General features: G+C 37.0%; 1 protein-coding gene across 12 annotated transcripts in view; it reads right to left on the bottom strand.

Annotated features, from left to right (window-relative positions):
* Pcm1 (pericentriolar material 1) overlaps positions 1 to 21,221 on the bottom strand; it is a 93,975-nt gene that overhangs the window by 38,251 nt on the left and 34,503 nt on the right. For 10 of the 12 annotated variants that reach the window (XM_052162363.1, XM_052162366.1, XM_052162368.1 and 7 more), the window contains 13 exons: positions 20,796 to 20,994; positions 19,883 to 20,056; positions 19,232 to 19,386; positions 18,898 to 19,124; positions 14,515 to 14,657; positions 14,257 to 14,386; positions 11,278 to 11,418; positions 10,311 to 10,501; positions 7,809 to 8,006; positions 6,029 to 6,248; positions 5,776 to 5,921; positions 5,098 to 5,288; positions 1,809 to 1,980 (listed from right to left, as the gene is read on the bottom strand). In XM_052162363.1, the coding sequence (XP_052018323.1) occupies positions 1,809 to 1,980; positions 5,098 to 5,288; positions 5,776 to 5,921; positions 6,029 to 6,248; positions 7,809 to 8,006; positions 10,311 to 10,501; positions 11,278 to 11,418; positions 14,257 to 14,386; positions 14,515 to 14,657; positions 18,898 to 19,124; positions 19,232 to 19,386; positions 19,883 to 20,056; positions 20,796 to 20,994 (2,287 nt within the window). The remainder of the gene's footprint in view (positions 1 to 1,808; positions 1,981 to 5,097; positions 5,289 to 5,775; positions 5,922 to 6,028; positions 6,249 to 7,808; positions 8,007 to 10,310; positions 10,502 to 11,277; positions 11,419 to 14,256; positions 14,387 to 14,514; positions 14,658 to 18,897; positions 19,125 to 19,231; positions 19,387 to 19,882; positions 20,057 to 20,795; positions 20,995 to 21,221) is intronic. The other 2 variants (XM_052162367.1, XM_052162373.1) reach the window with 1 other exon arrangement.

Below are 21,221 nucleotides of genomic sequence, written 5' to 3'. Positions count from 1 at the left end.
GGCATTGTGCCAACATGCAAGTGAAACTCACATTTAAATTCCTATAAATAAAATATTATGAAAACATAGCCACTTTCATCTTTATAGATTATCCTTGCTTGGCTGTTTTTTTATTTGTTTTAATGAAAACTGTATAGACAAATAACTAGGATAGTATGGTCTACATGGTCTACATAACTTAAAATACTTCCTTGCTAGCACTTTACATTAAGTATTATGACCTTTATTTACGACTACTAGGTCTTAACTCTCTTACTATCTTTAGTCACTTAACCCAGGTTTTATAATAAATTTATCTGATTTAGTAAGATAAAGATATCTAATTTGAAATATTTCAAGTAGCTAAAACAAGATATGTAGTTCCATTCTAACCATGACATTCATAATGAAAAATCACAGTTGTTTCTTCTGCCCAGGGTATATAAAACATTGATATTAAAGCAGAAAATCACAACAGGAAGCCCAGTTCACTGAAACTTTGAATAAACATTCATTGCTTGTGATTCAATCTCCTTTCTAAATAGCAATTGTGCAGTAAGCTCTGTGTCAAGCTCTGATGAAAGAACACTTTCATAATGAAATAGGAACTTAGTAGAAAAAGAAAGGTTAGGCTAACTAATAAAAAGTCAACAATGTCAAGGGGATGAAGTAATTCCTAGAGGTGATTGTAGCAGGAATTCTATCTATTAATCAAGTGCCCCTCTAAAGTCTCTGACTTAACAACAGTGGCAAATGCTAATGTGGGAAGCTGAGACAGGCCCAGTCATATTATGAGGTGGAGGCATAGTGTGCATTGTCTATCTCTAAGTAACAATGAAGCTGTACAGAGTATTCTTATAGCTGCCTTGCTTGCCTACTGCCCCTTACAGTGTATTAATTTACCTATTTCTCTCAGAACAAATAAACTAAAAAAGGTTATGGGGATTTTTTTTTTTTTTGAGTTACCTACCAAAACATTTTTCTAGGTAACTATTTACTTATATAAATTAGTTATTTCTATAGCTGTAACTATGCCTAAAAAAATTATAGCCGAGCCAGACCTCTTCTTTTATACTATTTTGTCAGAGATCATCACATTAAAAATTAATAAATATGAGAGAATATAAAATCCTAATTATGACTGATACTATGTACCATCAAAACTTCAAATAAAAGTTTGTTTGAGAGAATTTTAGTATGTAGCCCTGGCTGGCCTAGAACTTAGTACATAGACCAAGCTGGCCTTGAACTCTAAAGATCTGCCTGCCTCTGCCTCCTGAGAACTTGTATTCAAGGCATGTGTCACCATGCCTGGCTAAGAGTTGCTTTTTACAATCAAATAATACTCAATATAATAATATTTGAATGTTATTTGGAGGCTGTGAATCTAACAACTATTCCTTCACAGTAACTATAGTTTCCAGTACTAAGTTGGTAAACATTGAACATTTTAATCTAAAGGCCAATATCAAATCAAGATTAATTCATACATTTCTGCTGATGTTATATGAATCTTGTAAGATACCCTGGACTAAAACTCTGGTAGCTGTTAAGTTCTTAAGATCAAGGAATATCTACACGATATATAAATTTTATATAACCAATACTATATCAAGCTGCACAATCACAAAAATTCTCCCTGTGCTGTGTCACAAAGTGAATCATGGTTCCAAGCCTGATTCCTAGAACCCATATGGTGTAAAGAGATAACCTGCTATCTCAAATGATCCTTTGACTTCCATATGCATACTCACAAACACAAACTAAATATAACTTTTTTAAAAATTAAGTGAATGGGAGAAGCATCCGACTTTGACACAATCAAGTACCTTTGCTTTTCTGCTCCAAGAGAAGAACTGCTTTCAAAGGGTTTTGGAAAAGCCATATACTCTGTTTTCCCTGAAGGATTTTGAGCTAATGGCTGCTGCTGTTCAGTAGGTGTAGAAACATTCTGAGAAAAATCTCCAAAATTAGAAGGAAATAAAGGGCTGAAATTCATTCCTAATAAAAACACAGGAAAGAAAAGAACGAAGAAGTACCTTAGCCTTAAATGAAATTAAAATTTACTTTTAAGAGATTTAACTGATTGAATACCCAGTTCAACTCTACCAAGACAAACTGTAATTCAGTGAACGGACATTCGTTTACTGCTTATAGCCCAGCCTACTTACACCTAAGACCTTTGTGATGCTAAAGAAATGAATGGTTCCCCCCGTAAGAACTACAACTTAGGGCTGGGGAGACAGCTCAGCCTAAAAGCAGCAGATGCTTTCCCAGCACCTACTTGTCAGCTCACAGCTGTTGGTAATCCCAGTCCCAGGGAGTGATGTGCTCTTCTGGTCTGTGGGCATTACATGCATGTGATATAGATACACATGCAATTAAAACACACACATTAAAAATAAAATGTAAAAAAAAAGAATAGAAAGGGGAAAAAGAACTAGAAGTTACACAAGCAGAGAGATGGCACAATAGTTAAGAACATGAACTGCTTCTGAAGACAAAGCTCAGTTCCCAGCACCCACATAGACCCACAGTTACCTGTACTTTGGCTTCAGGGAACCTGACACCCTCTTCTAGCCTCAGCAGGCACTATACTTACATGCACAAACCTATATTCACACACATACATAAAAATTAAAATAAAATGTTGAAAAAACTAGAAATTCTAACAGTGCCTTTATCAAATTATGACAGGGTGCCAGACACAATTGGTAAGTACTTTATATACAATTTCACAATAATGAAATTTATTACTTTACAAAAAATATTCAAAATAATGTAATGAATTTGATACTAAGCACATTTACTCATCTGGTATGGGTATGACTATTATTAATGTGAAAATAACACATGCACCTTCTCAATATTACTTAAAAGCCTACTCAATAATGTTTGCTATCACTATTACTCAAGAAGTAAAAAGAGGCTGTTCAAGTTATTAGTACCCATGCTTTGAAAATCCTCTTGAGGAAATACACTCTGGAATATTCATTTGTGAAGACTTCCCAACCTTTGTTTTCTACATTCCTTCCTCCATCTTGAAACTGGTCACTTACCTTACTCTAACACTTTTAACTGTTTCCCTTAAGTTAGTGGCTTTGGTCAGGCCCTTACCCTTTCCCTAACATCCGTAGAAAAGCCTTCTAGTCAGTTATCCTCTTAGCTCCTTTCCTCCAATTCCTCAATAGTATCACAGTATAATCTTCCTGAAATAGCACTTGCCTGTTATTCTCCTGCTCAGAGTACTTCTGTAGTCCCTCTTGAACACAATATAAAACTTACGCTTCTTCTGCACACCACAGAAGGCCTTTGTTATTCTCCAGCCACATCAATCACTTCCCTGACTTAACTACGGCTAAATTCTCCAAGTGATATTTCATTGCTTTAAAACTCTTAAGTAGTTCTATTTGGTTACAGTAGTTTCATTGGTTAAAAAGCCTTTCCCAATTTAATCATTAAGGAAATGAACTTTTGCTTAAATATCATCTTTTCTAAAACCAACTTGCTTATATTCTCCAAGTTTTTGATTACCTTCCTAACTAGATTCTGACTTCCTATAAAGGTTTATCTTTGTTTTTGTTTTTTGTTTTTCAAGACAGGGTTTCCTCTGTGTAGCTCCTGTTGGCTGTCCTGGAACTCATTCTGTAGACCAGGCTGGCCTCGAATTCAGAAATCCACCTGCCTCTGCCTCCCAAATGCTGGGATTAAAGGCATGCACCACCACTGCCCAGCTATAAAGATTTATCTTAACTCATCTTTGGATCCACGTAACGTATACTACCTGCCATATAATGAACCAAGGGGGAAAAGCAAAGCTAATTAACAATAAAACCATTGTAACAAAATCCTACACTAAATGCCTCCCTGAGATGTGGCTACTTTTAAGTAGTGTCTTTCTTATCTTCACCTCCCTAATGGTTTACCTTGTGACAATAGCCCTTAAACAAGGCCAGTATCTTTCCCTTTTATAAATAGCTGAGTTTTGTTAAATTTTTAATAAAAATTTATTTAATATTTATTAAATTTTCATTATAAGAACAATGTAGGAAAATGTAAGTTTAAATAAGTGTTTCTGGACAACCCAACACATGTCAAAAATTCATGCAACATGTTCCTGACTGATCAATGTACAGTGTCTACAAAGAGCTCGGCCAAAAATGGGACATCTATAAAGAGGCTGTCCCCACAAAGCTCAGGAATACCTAGGAACTGGGGACACAAAGTTTTAAAGAGCTAGTGTTTGGGGAGGACCAGAGTGAACAGTGTCTCCTGGACATAAGAGAACTGCTGTGGCATTCGTGAACTCACAGCAACTAGGGTTGTCTGTAAAATGTCAATACAAGACCAAGCCAGTCAACACCCTAGCATAGAAGACAGAAAGGTTCACGAGCGCCTTCTGACCTCTCCGTCACTAGCTGAGGAACTACGGACAGTTGCAGCTTTGAAGGAAGAAGAGTCAGTTTTCTTTAAGGGTGCAAGTGGACGGTACCAGACTCAGGAGTTTATGAATAGCTAAACTGTATTTGGTCATCTAAAGGGAGAGGGTGCAGGGTGGATCTGGACAAGTAGGAGGATGACTGGGCAGCGAATATGACTATACATAATGCAGGAGATTTTGAAAGAATAAGAGGATTATGTATTTTAAAATACTCATACAATGGGCAAGGGGGTCACAAAGTCCTATCCATACTTGAAAAGCTGCTGTCAACTGATGGCTGATAAAGGAGAAAGAAAATGCTGTTCATACTTCAGTAGATTGCTCCACCCATGCTCATACCAAGTAAACTAAGTGGGTTAAAAAAAAAGAGAGAGAGAGTACATGAAGTTGGGAATAGTTCTCAGGGAGGGGTAATTTGCTTAAAATACATAGGAAATCCTCAAACAATAAAACCAGAAAATCCATGCAATAGATAAATTATAATCTCAAACTCTTTCTTTTCTTTTTAGAGACACATCTCATTTAGCTCAGCTTGGCCTCAAACTCTATGTATCTGAGTCTGGCCTTGAATTCCTAATCCTACTGCCTCTACTTCCTGAGTGCTGGGATAATAAGCATTTAATATGTTCATAATCTTCATATTTACTTATTTTTCCTTCAGGTTTTCAGTTACCTACCTGGTGCAAATGATGGAAAGTTAGTAAATCCAGGCAGGTTAAACAAATTTACAGGCTGTGCTGGAAAACTGAGAGGACAAAATAAATTGGGAGAAGAAGGGTGTGACGCACTACTGCCTCTTTCTTTGCTCCTAGGCTTTTCTGGGTGTTGATTTTGTTGGCGCATAAGTTCAGTTAGCATTTGTTTTAACCTATAAAAAAGCCAGTAATTAAGTCAGTTATAGTGCCATCAATAAACTAGGTTCAAAAACAATACACGTAAGAAATGACTGAATAGCATTCAGAATAGACAGACTGTTCTGACCCTACAGCAAATATTAGCTTGCTCTATTGACCCAATTCAATAACTTAGCTTAACATAATAACTTAGCTATTGGAACAAGTATTGAGCTTAGTTCTAATACACAGAAGTATAAATGTAAGAACCTAAGCTTTTGCTTGCTCATTGATTTATTGTTGTGTAAATACTATATACTTTATCTAATGGTAAGTATACAATTTAATATGAACTTTATAAACCAAAGCCAGGCCCACAGTGACGGATCAAGGCTGTAATTTTCAGTCAATAGGATTGACTGCAGCTTGGCTCATGCCTCTTTTTCTCTGAAGGTAACTGTAAACTCTCCTCTCATTTCAGCACTCACTGTATGGTATTCCCACTTTTATCAGGCAGGGTACCTCTGGACGTTGTTCTGCTGCCATGTTAGCTGTGTGTAGCACTGGTTCAGCTGGTGCATGATCAGGTGTACTTGAGGGGACGCCACATTACTAGGCAGAACGCTGTATGGACCTGTTAGAAGAGTCTGCAGCAAACAAGATAAAGTCTGTTGGAAGAGAATGTTGACATTAGTTACAATGTGTTGAATAAACTGTATACTGCTTCAAAACAATGTAAATTTAAAAAAAAATACATTTCAAAGATAAAATTTACCTGCTGGTCTTGCATCAGAGTCTGACAAATATTGACACTGAAATCAAGTTGTTTCTTTAGCTGATTGATTTGTTCTTGCCATTGTTCTTTCTCTTCTATGTAAGAGAGCTCTGACACCCAGCGAAGGTTTTCTTGTCGTTGCATGCTGATATTCTGCTGCCTTGTCTTGGCTAAAGGACGGTAATTTCCATCTGCTGAAACGGGGCGGTTGTTCTTCCACCTAATGGAGAATTTAGAGCATCAAGTTATCATATGAAATAAATTGAGTTTTAAAATATGGCAACAAACCTCAAATCCTAGTCTATAAAGCATTATTTCTTTATTCACTATTAAATACGAAAAATAAAGAGGGGGAAAAATCACGTATTTTTCAGCCCATCCCATTATTCTTTAATTGTTTTATTTGTATTCTTACTCTATAGTCTAACTATATTCTACAAAATAAAACTACTTTTTAGACTAAAGCACTTTTCCATCCTTCATTCTTTACTTTATCGAGTGGCATAATTTTATCTGGTTAACATTTATTCATAAACATTTATCATTACTAAAAGTATTGATGCAGATGAGAGACGGCTGAGCAGGACTGCACTTGCCGCCAAGCCTGATAGCCTAGAGTTCAATTCCCAGAGAAAAGGAGAGACCCTACCCCTGAAATTTTTTCTAACTTCCATTTGTGCAACCCAACACACACTTACACACACACATTTTAAAAATACGTAATTTTAAAAACAAACCCACAAATAACAATGCAATTAATGTTGCTTCCGGCTGTTTCTGCTTTGCTTTGTTTTAAAGACAAGGTCTCACTACATTGTTCTGGTCTCAAGTGACCTCAAACAACAATTGAACTGTCAGAATACACTGCTGCTGCCAGCAAGAGTCAGTTTATTAACAGAAATTTTCACTACCTGGAAATTTTCATTTTTTGCTTAATTCCCCCCAAACCACAGCAAAGGTGAAAGCTTGGGTAGGACTCTGAACCTGGTCTAGGTGGGGTGGGGGCTATTACAGCAGCATCTTTATGTAAAAAAGAAAAGTACGCAATCATGTACAAATAAACATACTTTTGTCTTCTCTAAAAAAGTATCTAATTTCAGAAGCCCGGGTGTTCTCTCCACCCCTAAAATGTTGGACTCTCCTAAGTGGCAGATTGTTTTGTTGTGCAGAACAAGTGCCTTTAAACAGAGTCAGAGTTTATAACTCTTAGCCCTTTATGATGAGGGGCATAGTCGCCACAAAAATCAATCTGGTTGTTATTTCCAGACCTACCCACTGACCTTTAGGGAAGGAAATGAAACCAGAGATTGAATCTGACTATTAATGGCATATTACTTAGTCAATCATAGTTACATAACAATACTTCCATGACTTCTTAAATGACTTCAAAGAATTTCACGGATGGTGACCAACTTCAAAAGTGGAACTCAAAGGCAATAAAGATCTACACACTTCCATTCATTGTAGACATTGCTTCATATAACTATTTCACTTTAAGCAGCCAAGTTGAATACTTCATAATAATCTGGTAAAGTGTTTTCCAGAGTTGTAGCAAATTATTAAATCTAAACACAAAGTGTGGAAATTCTCATTTAGTCAAGAGAAGAGAATATAGTTAATTTGGGGACTAAGTTCTTTAATTTGTAAGATCTGAATTGCCTTTGAGTAGTTGGTGCCATTATGAACTAAATTTTAGAGTATTTGGTTAATTGGTGTGACCTACAGTACTTGGTGTCATAAAGACTTGAGATACTAAACATCAAAACTTAAACACTCTAACCTGGTCTTGGTTTCCTTTACATTATAAGAATTTTGATGCATGCTAGGAGGATACATAGGGAAGTTCTCATTGGAACTGGCATCCTGCTCCTCCTCCTCTTCTTCATCTGTGCGAACAATTCCTTCCGACAGATAACCATCCTCATCTCCCTCTTCATCAAGGGCACACTGAGTGGAACCTCCCCAGGTGGCCATTGTTCTAGGGAGAGAGGAACAAGCATCACTATGGAGATCAGCTGATGGTAAGAGCTATAATGCTTAAGATTTTGATATACATGAAAACAAACAGGTATACAAAATTTCATTTCATCACAGTAATTCTGAGATGTTATCTTACATTGCTGTCATACAGAATGTGTAGTTTGCCTTCCACAAAATATTTCAAAGAAATTAAAATAATCATTACATCTTCTGCAAAGCTCTTCTTTAACTAAATTTCCCCCTGCCATTCCTGAAGTGATAGCCCTCTATTTCAGCGCTACCTAACATTTTCTGCAACAGTAATGATCTCTATCTGTCTTGCCCTACGCAGCAGATACAGGATACATGACTACTGAGCACTTAAAATGCTGCTAATGTGACCAGGGAAAAATTAAATTTTAACTAAGTTATTTTAAGTAGCCACTGTATTTACCAGCTGTGATATTAAAACAACTCTAGACCTGGACATGCTAACTTAGGGAACCTGAGTTTACTTTTCAGTATCCACATAGGATAACCTCACAAGCTCGCCCGACTACAGTGCCACAGGGATTCAACAGCTGTAGCCTCCACAGGCAGATGTGCTAGCATACACACAGTCCCACAAGCACACACACACACAGAATTGAAAAGTAGAAATAAATTAAAATTAAAGGAATATTTAAGACTGAAATACACAAAATATCTTCATTATTTTTCACAGTTCAGTAATATTTTGATCTCATAATTTTAAATGCTTAGAAATCTGCTTTATACAAGTAAGTAATACAAAATTACAGAATGATGTTTAAAATCATTTTGAAAATTATTGGAACTTCTGCCCTAGTCAAGCCAAAATTCTTTTCACGTATGTATGTATGAATGTATGTATATCAAAAGTGGGCATCTTGGCTACATGGAAAAGTTCTGTCTCAAAAAACCAAAGACGGGGGAAAAAAAAAAAGTCAGCAAATCAACAGTTTTTTAAATTAAACACTGGAACAAAAATAAATCCAAAGATATACTATGTTTGGTCTAACAGGATAAGGAATGATAAGGTATGATAGGAAAACACTACAAGTTTTCCAAAACTACACTGTTCAGAGCAGAAGACTTTGTATGTGCAGTGAAACAAGTCAGGAGGCTTTTGGTAATGTGTGGGGTTGGTCTTATAGGCTGGCAGTACAAAGTGCATGTTTCCTAGAGCGAAAGCTATAGTTAAGGCACATGATACAACACAGGTCTGGCAACGCTAGAAACACCTTGTATTCGCTACTTACATGTCACCTTGTATGACTACATTTTTGGCTGTAATATGTTGGAAATAAGCAATTTTTGTAAGCCCTGCCCCCCCATTCAGTTAACATTCAATCACTTGAACCTAAAGGAGGGGCACAACCCACAGGTTAAAAAGTTAGCTCTACACAAATGATTGAAACCAGATGCTAATCAAAACTATCCCAAGAGTTCTGTGAAAGAGCAGATACACAGTAGCCAGAACAGAGTAGGATATAATATACTTTATTCAGTAAAATGCACATTAAGACTCCAATATTTTGAAATCTTCTAAGAGGAAGAGAGTATTTATAATATTTTAGAAATATCATCTGAATATCTGAAAAGATGAAACTGCAACGTATCTGGATTTCAATTTTTTTAGATTAAATATTACTATACAGCTAATTAACTTATCTTAACAATAATTAATTCTTTTACAAGTATTCCAAATATGGGACTTTCAAACTCATTTCTAAAAACTTAATGTTTTATATAAAGACTTCATGAACCTCAGGAACCTTACAAATGGTAATACACAATTTAAGATAAAAAGTATTTCAAATGAACATAGTGGAGAGTGCTTAGAATGTGAGCCCGGAGGCATTGGAGGTAAGAGGTCTGCAGTTACAAGTCATCCTGAACTCCATACGGAATTCAAGGCCAGTCTTCATTACGTAAGACTCTGTCATAATACAACATAGCATTCTGTTCTGGAAAAAAAAAAAACCAGCACTACAAAAATCATATTTTTTTTATTTTGTAAGTATAAAACTTTGCAATGAAAATAAGTTTTACTAACAATCTGTATCACCATTTGATCAAGTACCAGAGTAACTGAAATAGAAAGGAAAGCTGTAGAATAGAAAATTGCTGAATTGAGTTATTCTTAGTCATGCATTGAAACACACTTGCTTCAGTCAAAGAGCTGATTTGTGACGGGTTGTGCAGGAAAATGAGTCTGCTTGGCTTTAAATGACTTTCTGTGTAATTTAAATAACACTCTGGGTAAGTGATGTTTAAAAGAAGCTTTAAATGACTTTCTTACTTTTCTGTTCTACTTTGCTGAGGAGTGCACAGGTTCTCAGATCCATCACTTCTCAATGATATAGCCACTGGAGATGAGGTCTCAGCTAGACCTTGCCTCCTCTGGTGTTCAGCCATTAGAGCTTCAAGTTGCTTCCTTCTCTGCCGTAGCTCTTCCCTTAACATTTCATGTCTTCGCATGTCTGACCACAACTATTATTTTAAAAACCAGAGTCAAGTAAATATTTGGATTTGCTGAAGCCTTAAAGAATAAAAGTCTTAAAGATACTATCAGTACAACAATATTCCATTTTCAAAGTTTTTATTTTCATTCTAAGATATCCATAAAGGGAACTCAATGGCTAAGAGTATGTGCTGTTCTTGCAAAGGATCAGAGTTCAGTTCCCAGCACCCAGAGGTGACCCCCGACTGCCTGCTAAGTCTGGCTCCCAGGGATATCTGATGCTTCTGGCCTCCATGGGCACCTACACTTATTTGTACATGTCTCCACCACAACACACAATTAAAAATACTGAAGTTAAAACCTTTTAAAGATGTTCATAAGGGTCAAGTAGTATTTTAGGGATACAATAAAAGGCAGTTATAACTGTTGATGAAAACAAGAAGCATAAATATAGTTCATGAACTATTTAAGAAAAGCTATGGTATTATGCAAATCAAATAAAAATGAAATATCAAAGAATAGGCCCTTCTAAATGAAATAATTAGTGTTTTCTATAATTGTTCCTATATTCGCTAATAAGGAATATGACTATTTTGAAACAATATAACTTTAGGAAGGGAAGGTTTATTCCCTAACTAAAAGAAAAAAAAAAAAAAAAAAGACAGAAAATACACTTCACAGTAGGTAAAAAGGCCTAAAGTCTCATTCCTAACAACATCCCTCCCCACAAAAAAACAAAAAAAAACCCCAAAACTTCACAGCCTCAAGAATCAGGAGCCAATTCAGGAACAACACAGCATCATACCTCATTATCCACCACTGAAGAATCTTCAGGCTCAACGACACATTTGCTTGTGCTGCTCTCATTTCCATTAACAGTTGGAGTTGAAGTAATAGCTGGCAGATATTTTTTTGTGGGACCACTACTTATACTAGTGGCTGACAGCTAAAAAACAAAATATTGTGTAAGTATATAAATGCATGTGTGTATGCATATATATATATACACATATACATACACACATATATATAATTATACAAATACACACATATATAAACAAATACTATTTATATATACTATGACAAATACTACTATAAGGCACTAATATAACTGAACTTATTTCATAAAGTAGTTATTTTACTTCTCTAGAGCTCTAGTGCTATAATTTGCTATTATGCAACCAAAAAAGGCACCATGATTCAAAGACAACAGAAGAAAACAAACATGATAACAAGCTAAAGGTGATGAGAATTAGCAAGTGGAACAGTAAAAACATATAAATCAAATATTGGGAGAAGGGAGAGTTTACACTCAACTCAACCTTGGCTCATACTCCTTTGAACATTATTTATATTGAGGATAAAGGACAAAAGAACTAGAAAAAAATGGAAAAAAGTACAAACTTAGAAACAGTTGTGTAAAAAACAAAATTTGGTATGTTTCTCTTTCTTCAAAAACAAGTTTAACTACACAGTAAAGTTAACCCGACTGGGCAGATGGTTCAGTGGGTGAAGCTCTCGGTTTGCAAGCTTTGAGGTCTGCATTCAGATCCCTAGGACTTACACAGAAAGGCAGGCATAGCCACAAGGGCCTATAATGTCAGTTCTGGGACAGAAACAAGAGGATACCAGGGACTCATTAGTCATGCACGTGAATCACAAAGCTCCCAGTTCAGTGAGAGACACTGTGTATATAAAGTACAACTGAAGTTTGACAGGTGATACCTAACATCAACCTGTGGTTTCCACACAGGCTGTACACAGACAAATGTGCACACATGCACGCACACATACACATACACAAAGCTATATATAATAAAAGCATTTTAGGAAGATCTCAAAAAAGAGTATACTCTATATCATCCTGACATCTAATATAACTAACATGGGAAAAATTTGAGTACTATATACTAAGCAAAAGCATGTAAGTTAAAATTAAATCTCTATATAATTCTTTTCTTTAACTCATGGAGGGAGGGATGTGGTGAGAGAGAGGATGAGGAGAATGGGGATGGATCAAGTGTGGAGAGAAAGAAGGCTGGAGAGGGCTGTGAGTGAGAACAGCTAGAGACCTGGGACTGGGGGGTGGGGTGGGGGGGTGGAAGAGAAGCTACTGGAATGACCCTAGTTGAGACTCCCACCAGAGGATATGGAGACTGAAGAGGCCACTTCCTGTAGCCAGGCTAGACTTCCAATGGAGGGAGGGGGACAACAACCTACTCACAAAAACTTCAACCCCAAATTTGTCCTGCCTACAACATGTGCAGGGATAAATATTGTACTGGCTGGTTTTGTGTGTCAACTTGACACAGGCTAGAGTTACCACAGAGAAAGGAGCTTCAGTTGGGGAAGTGCCTCCATGAGATCCAGCTGTGGGGCATTTTCTCAATTAGTGATCAAGGGGGGGAGGGCCCCTTGTGGGTGGGACCATCTCTGGGCTGGTATTCCTGGGTTCTATAAGAGAGCAGGCTGAGCAAGCCAGGGGAAGCAAGCCAGTAAGAAGCATCCCTCCATGACCACCTCTGAATCCACTATGATCAGCTCCTGCTTCCTGAACTGCTTGAGAAGAAGTCCTGACTTCCTTTGGTGATGAACAGCAATGTGGAAGTGTAAGCTCAATAAACCCTTTCCTCCCCAACTTGCTTTTTGGTCATGATGTTTGTGCAGGAATAGAAACCCTGACTAAGACAAACATGGAGCAGAGATTAAGAGAATGGCTAACCAATGACTGGCCCAACATTGAGACCCATGTCCCCCATGTAAGAGGGCAAACCCTGACACTATTAATGATACTCAGCTTTCTTGAAGACAGGAATCTAATATAACTGACTCCAGAGAGGTTTCATCCAGCAGCAGATAGTAACAGATGCAGAGACCCACAGCCAAACATCAGATGGAGCTTGGGAGTCTTGTGGAAGAGTTCGGGATAGAATTGAGTGAGCTGGAGAGGTCAAGGGCACCACAAGAAAACCTACAGAGTCAACTAACCTGGGCCCTTGGGGGTCACAGCGACTGAAACACCAACCAAAGAACATGCAGGGGCTCAACCTAAGTCCCCTACATGTTTGCAGCAGATGTGCAGCTTGGTCCCATGATAACATGTGGGTCCCCTAACAACTAAAGCAGAGGCTGTCTCTGGCTCTGTTGCCTGTGACTAGATCCCCTTCCCTAGGCTAGACTGCCTGGTTGGGCTTCAGTGGGAAAGATTGCGCTTAGTCCTATAGGGTGGGGTGGTACCCAAGGGGAGCTGTTCTCTGAGGAGAAGGGGAGAGGATAATGGAGGGAGGGACATGTAAGGGTGGGAACTAGGAGGGGAGGGGAGGGGAGGAGAAGGAGGGGAGGGGAAAAGAGGAGAGGAGAGGAGGGGCTGTGATCAGAATGTAAAGTGAATAAATAAATAAACTAATGGAATAAAATAACTCAAGATGGTTTAAAAGTTTTGCTGTGTAATCCTAAATCAATAAAAATGGAATGTTGATCTATATCTGCTAAATGTAAGCCAGAATTCTTAATGTGATAATAGTTTTGAATTTCCATGTCATAAATAAATGGGTAACTAGCCCAATACAAAAATGGAAGTAACTATTTAATTCCCATGTACAAATTTTCAAGTGAAAAAAAAAAATAGCCCAAATCTCTTTCTTTATTAGTTCATTCATTTCAGTAATCAGAAAATTGGCAAATATAATCTGCCACCTCGGCCCCAGTAAAGACAGACCAGTTCACACTGACATTAATGTTTAAACATTTCAAACACACTGAAGGAAATAAGTTTTATAATTACCTGAAGGTCAGGGCATGCCTTTTGCACTGCTTGAATTTTCTCTTGAATTTCTATCAATTTCTTTCTTTCCTCCTGTAATTGTTTAAGCTCTCTCTGTTGCTGCTGTAGTTTAGCCTCATAAAATTTCTCTCTATAATTAAATTGACATATTTGTGGGCTCCAATAAAATAAGGATATTAAGCAAAATATAACACAGTAAGCACCTAACTAAATAATTGGCTCTTGAGTTTTTATTATGAAAGTAAAAGCTTACCATACCTTGTTTTTTCATTTCCTCCAGAATCTATTTTATTAGAATTTTCTCTTGCATTATTGGGATTTTGTTTGGTATCTTCTGCTGCTGCATAGAAATCATCCAAATTTGATGCAGCAGGGACAACCACTTGAGTTGCATCATCATCCTGAAACAACAAAATTATATAAAACTATCTGGAAATCCAAAAACATTATCTAATTTACACTTTATATAATTTAGTAGGCTAAAAACTGACGTCAGTTGATATAAATATTTGATATAGTTTCTAAAGAAAACCGAAGTGTATCCTCTATCAATGATGAGAAATTAAGTGCTAAAACTAAAATGGGCCCATTACAATTTTGTTGTGTAGAGACTGAACGTAGGCCCTGGGCACAGAGGCAAGCGGTCTATGATCTACTGACATCCTTAGTCCCGCCACATAAAGCCTAAGCTGCCAGTACTTACTGCTGTGGTTGGGATAAGGCTTGTGTGCATTCCCCAAAGGTTCACATGTTATTTTTGATCCCCGCTATGAAATATTAGGAGGGTGAAAATTTAATTCCAGTATGATGTTTGACATGAGGCCTTTTAAAGTTACTGAATTAGGTAAATTCATGAAGGTGGAGGCCCTCCCTGTAAGTGAACATGGAGAGGAAGGGTATAGAAAGGCTCCAGGACGGGCCAGGGAGGGGAGAGGAAACACTGGACCAAAGGGCAGACTCGGAAACATACTGCTCATCCCCACCTTTTGACATGTACTGTTCTGCACAGCCTTACAACATTTACCCAGAAATGTAGACCCTTAAATCCTCCAAAACTATAAACTAAATAAGCTTATTTTTTTTAATAAAGGGACACAACCTCAGGTATTTCATTACAGTATTATGAACTAAAACATGTTTAACAAAAATTAACTTGTTTTTGGGGGGAGATGGGGTAGGGTGGGGATTTGGGATGGCAGGGTTTGTATAGCCTTGGCTGTCCTGGACCTATCTCCATTAACCAGGCCAGCCTCAAACTCACAGAGCTCCACCTGCCTTTGCCTCCCAAATTCTGGGAGTAAAAGAATATGCCAACATTGCCCAGCAACTTGCCATTTCTTATTTATTGAAATAATGAGCTATCAAAGAATAGCATTGTGTCAAATATGCAGGAACTAAAAAATTATCATGGAGCAAGAAACTTGATATTGAATTTTAAGATGCATCTATTATAGTATTTCAAATAATCTGTGCCCACTATTTGTTTAAAATTTCCCCTCATTTTTGTCTTTAATTTTCCAAATGAGTATGAATATTTATGATACAAGAGATAATAAGATATACCTAGTAGCTCATTCCCATAATCCTAAGTACTCAAGAGGCTAACAAAGCAAGAGGCTCTCCATTAGTTAAAGACCTGCTTGGATTACAGACAGTGAATTCCTAGTCAGAAGGAGATACAGGATGAGACCTTTCCTGTCTGAAGGGTTGGGAGTTGGTTTATATTTAAAAACAAAGGAAGAAGGAAGGGAGGGAGGGAGGAAAGAAGGGAGGGAGGGAGGGAGGGAGGGAGGGAGGGAGGGAGGGAGGGAGGGAGGGAGGGAGGGAGGGAAGGAGCAAGGGAGATCCTATCAAAAATCTGTCGTGATTAAGTAGAAACATAAAGTCTATCTTACTATCTGTAGACTGCTCCTGTTGTTGAGCTAATGGAATGATTAGTAGGGAATGAAAATGAGCTCGTACACTTTCTTGAAGTGTTTATTTATAATCCATGCTTTTTCTGAAGATTACATCTGAAATTTTAACTTTATGAAACAATATTCTAATAATATCATAATGAATAGAATTGATTCTTATTAACTATAGAACTATGAATTTTGAAATGTTGACACTATTCTAGTCTTTGTATAAATCAAAAGAATAAACCTAGCCCAATGTTCATATGAACAGGACACTGGCAAGAACTGTTATAACTTAAGAAATGAAGAAGCTGTATATGAAGTATTTTCACAAAATAGGACACAGAAAAACTAAAGTATGAGAAAAAAATATAAAACAAAGCTGCCTGAAAGTTGTCTCTCACACTTTAGTTTCTCAATGGACTATTAAGGTTATCTTAGGTTGCAGTGGGTCTCAACCTGCATAATGCTATGACCCTTTAACACGTTTCCTCATGTTGTGGGGACCCCCAATGATAAAATGATTTCATTACTACTTCATAACTGTATTTTTTCTAGTTATGAATAGAAATGTAAATATCTGATATACAAGCACTGTGAAAGAGTCTTTCATCCCCAAAAAGTGTTGCCACCCACTGGTCTTAAAGGACTAATGAGGCAGGCAGTGATGGCGCACACCTTTGATCCCAACAGTTGGGAGGGAGAGGCAGGCGGATTTCATGTGGCCTAGGTTCAAAAAGTAAAGTAGAAAAGCAGAAAGATAGCCATTCTATCGATTTCTTTAGCTTGTGTGCTTTTTCCAACTACTTCACATGTATGAGCAAAAATAATAGGCACATAGACATGAAAAGACGTCTCTGCACACTTTACATGCAGAGCTGGGTACGCTTACGTACTTTCTTTTCTTCAATAGCTCTCTTCTCATAGAGAAAAGTTAGAAAAAGCCAAAATCCAATGTATAAACAAGGTATAGTACACCAATATAATAAAAATGTAATAAAAGGTATGGGCACATGAATTCATTTTGCTTAGATTATCAAATAATAATGATTCTGGTGAGCAATTAGAAATTTTCCATTCAAGTTAAAAGGTTTGGTAAATACATGCCAATGATCTAACAAAACACTTGAAAGAAACAGAGAAAAAAAGCAAAGGAATAATTTTACAAACTTAACCATTTTTATTGCTCTAGAAAAATTATACCTACCATTGTAAATTGCAAAAAGCTCAGTAAATCTTTGGACCACATTAGATAATAAGGAAGTGTTAATGTTTACATAATTATCTGTACATATGTATAAATTATTTTCAAACATGTCTCAGCAGTTAAGAGCATGGACTGCTCTCACAGAGGTCCTGAGTTCAATTCCCAACAATCACATGGCGGCTTTTCAATTTCAACCATTCGTAATGGGATCCGATGCCCTCTTCTGGTGTGTATGAAGATAGTAAGTGTACTCACATACATAAAACAAATCATAAAATATAAAGCTTTGCTCTAAGTTATGAATTCTAGCCATCATAATTATATAACATTGGGCAATTAACTTTTGCAGTTTGTTTAATATCTACCTCATGTTTTTATGAGATCTATATGAGGCTAGTGTCATCTGTTGTGGATGGGGCTGTTCTTGTGAACCAATCCCCTAATGAATAAAGGAGCCAATCACTGGGTGAGTGGGTGGGACTTCCAGGTTGGATGGAGGAGAGAGGAAGCAGGAGGGAGTTAGTCCTTTGGGAACTGGGACAGCAGTTTCCTAGTATCACAGCAGATTCACAAGAATTCACCATGGGAGGAATCAGATTTTAATAAGGCTTACAAGATTAGGTTTTAGTTGTTGCATCCAGAGACTGAGTTACCATTGTTTCTGAACTAAGTTTGTGTTGTGTTTTCCTTCATGCTGCAACTTGCCTGGGTTAGAGAGAGAGAAAGGTATGGCGGCCAGTAGGTTTGCCTGAGGTGCTCCACAAAGGCGGTGGGGGATTTAAAGCATGGGGTTGGCGTGGTAGCGACTCACCAATGGGAACCTAGTGAGCTGGGTGGAAAGATTGTGGAGTTCAGAGTCAGAATCTCCACAAGATAAAAACAGGTCGGCCATTGCCCGCCAGTGCTTGGCTCGACAGTCCGCAGGGCAGAGGCATTAGCTTAAGAATGTCTGGTTCTACTTTTTTATTATTCCACTCAACACTCATCAGCAAAAACAATTATGCAGGGCTGTACATAAAACTACAGTGGTACACTGCCATGCTCCTATGTTTCTATATACATATGGTTGCATTCTCACCAATAAATTGTAAAAGGCATTATATGCTTTATAAAGACAAATATACCTACTCTAACTCGTCTCCCCAAGTTTTTCTTAGAAAGTCTTATGCCTAAAGCAGGCCTCTAATTTGCATAGAGTCAAGAATAACTTTGAACTTCTCCTAATCTTCCAGCCTTTACCTCCCAAGTGATAGACTACAGATGTGCACCACCATGTCAGGTTCAATTTCTCAAGTTTGCAGGATCTGATGTCTATAGCATGTAAACTACTAAGCCTTTAATGGGTACACCTAGGATTCAAATACAGGGCTGGGGAATGTAACTCAGTGGTAACACGCTTGCCCTTAGTGTATCTGCAGGGTCCTGAATATAAGAAAGTTTGATGTCAGAAAATGAAAAGAAGTTATAACAACATAATAATTAACCACACACAAAAAACTTTCATCTTACATGACTGTACTGTTTCAACAAACTGACCTGCACCATAGCAACAAGATCTTGGAGCTGTTTAAGTTTCTCTTTTGCAGCCATGAGTCTACTAATCTTCTGTTCGAATTCTTCATCTTCTGGTGCCTCATCAACCAGACTGCTCCTACGACTAGATAAGGAAGCCCCACTGACTCCTTCCTCTTCTACTTCTTCCTCCTCATCCTCACCACGTGCTACATGCAACCTCTGTTCTCCTTCTCTATTGTATCGACAGTCTGTTGAAAACAAGTATCATTCAAGTATGTGATTTTAGAACATTAAGAGTATAATCTACTTCACAACAGTAATTTGAAAATTTTTCTGTGAATATAGGAAATCATACCTAATGGAGGCATGTTTAGAGCCCTGATGTTGGCAGCAGATCTGTTATTAATTTCACAGTTAGAATTAACTGGTCTCCCGTCTCTATTGTTAGAACCACACTGTGTATTACTGTTAGCATTCACTTCATTCCAGGTAGAAGCTACCTGTGGATTTCTGAACGAAATTAAAGCCAAGTTATTTAAAACAACAATAATAATAAATAAAAATGAAAAATCTACCTCAGGCCTATAATAATGTAGTTGCAAGCTAAGAATAACATTAACTAAATCATTTAAACTGGAATTCTTAATAAAAGACTCCTGATTTTTAATTTGCTTTTCCATAAACTTAGAAGTTTATAAATAAAAGCATCTGAAAACTCAAAATATACCTAAAGTATAGAAGCAGGGGAAAAAAACGCTAAATTTGATACTTCATAAACTTACTTACATTAAGTAACAAACAGCAATTTTCCTAAATTATTGACTTCAGCATTTCCTTCTTTTTCTTCATAGGACAAGAATGATTATTACACTAATGATAACTTCCACTGTAAAAGCTAGAATATGAAGCTAATGATGAACACTTCGCTAATGTACCTCCCTGCCCAAACTGCACATGCATGTATACGTTCAGATGAATACATTGGGAAGAAGAAACTTGTTGTCACCTAATGTTAGTAACAGGTTCAGAATTTTCATGTTCAGAATCATATTCTGACTCTTCAGTTTCTTCATCTTTTGTATTTTCATTTACAGCATCTGTCATCATATCTGATGTTTGTTCATAATAATGAACTAATTCTCTCAGTTCATTCAATCTCTTTTGAACTTCATTTAACTTCCTGATTAAAAAAAATGTAACATTAACACCAACACCATTTTAGAAAAAGAAAAAAAAAACCCTTATTTTCACTTAATAGCAGTTGGCGCACGCACACACACACACACACACAGATTTAAATCAAATTCTCAGGGCATCTGTCAATTTTAAAAATAGTTTCAGCTGAACATGTTGTCACATGTCTTTAATCCCAATACTTAGGAGGCAGAGGCAGGCAAATCTCTGTGAGTTCAAGGCCAGCCTGGTCTATACAGTAAGATCTAAAGACTGGTGATATAGTGAGACACTGTCTCAAAACACACAAACAAAAACAAAAAGCAAAAGAAAACTCCAACAGCGTGAACTGGATGTCATATACATCAGGTGCCGAATCAAATGCTTTCTAAGTGTTTTGCTCACACTGACACGGTCTTGTATAATAAAGTTTCAGAAGTAAGACTCCCGAGCATAGGGCTTGTTTGAATATTAAAATATTTTACCTACAGTTCTTTCTATTTGTAACCCTTTCTCTGAAAAATGATTAACAGCAGTTTACAGAAACTACCTGAACGACGCCATATTTCTTTTAGCCAACTGATAAGATTCATAGATATTACATCTTCTCCTTCTTCCAACATATATCTTAAGAATGTTTATCTTATTAAACTTCAGTTTCTTACAAATTTTCAACAGTTTAAAATATTATCCTCATTACTTAATTATTTAATAGATGTGAAGAATGATTGCAAAAAGTATTTTACTGTAGTTTTTCAGCTGGATTTAGATGACCTTCATTTTCACTCTCATTCTGAGGGACTAGAGGGGCAGCAGGACAAGGACCAGAGGAGATAAGACCATTGGCCTCTCCATTGACAGCTGGTGCAAAGCCCACAGGAGTAGACAGAGCTACAGATGAACTTCTCCTATCCCTACTTCTTTGGAGAGAAGTTGAAGGCACAACTATAAAAGAGAGAGAAAAAAAAAGCAATTATCAGACTAAGCATGGTATGAACCAGCATATGTTTACAGTTAGGATTCTTACAAACAAAATAAAATTAGTTAGCATCTTAAAACCTGAAGATTTCAATCTGGCCACTTGTTAACAGCTCAACAACACATCAAAATACACAAGAAAAATACTTTTACTTCCTCCTTCCAGACTGTCTAGAACTTTTGCATTATAGCTA

The sequence above is a fragment of the Apodemus sylvaticus genome, chromosome 18 (assembly GCF_947179515.1).
Source record: "Apodemus sylvaticus chromosome 18, mApoSyl1.1, whole genome shotgun sequence".
In the NCBI taxonomy this organism is placed as follows: Eukaryota; Metazoa; Chordata; class Mammalia; order Rodentia; family Muridae; genus Apodemus; species Apodemus sylvaticus.
This window is presented reverse-complemented; position numbering and strand designations above follow the sequence as displayed.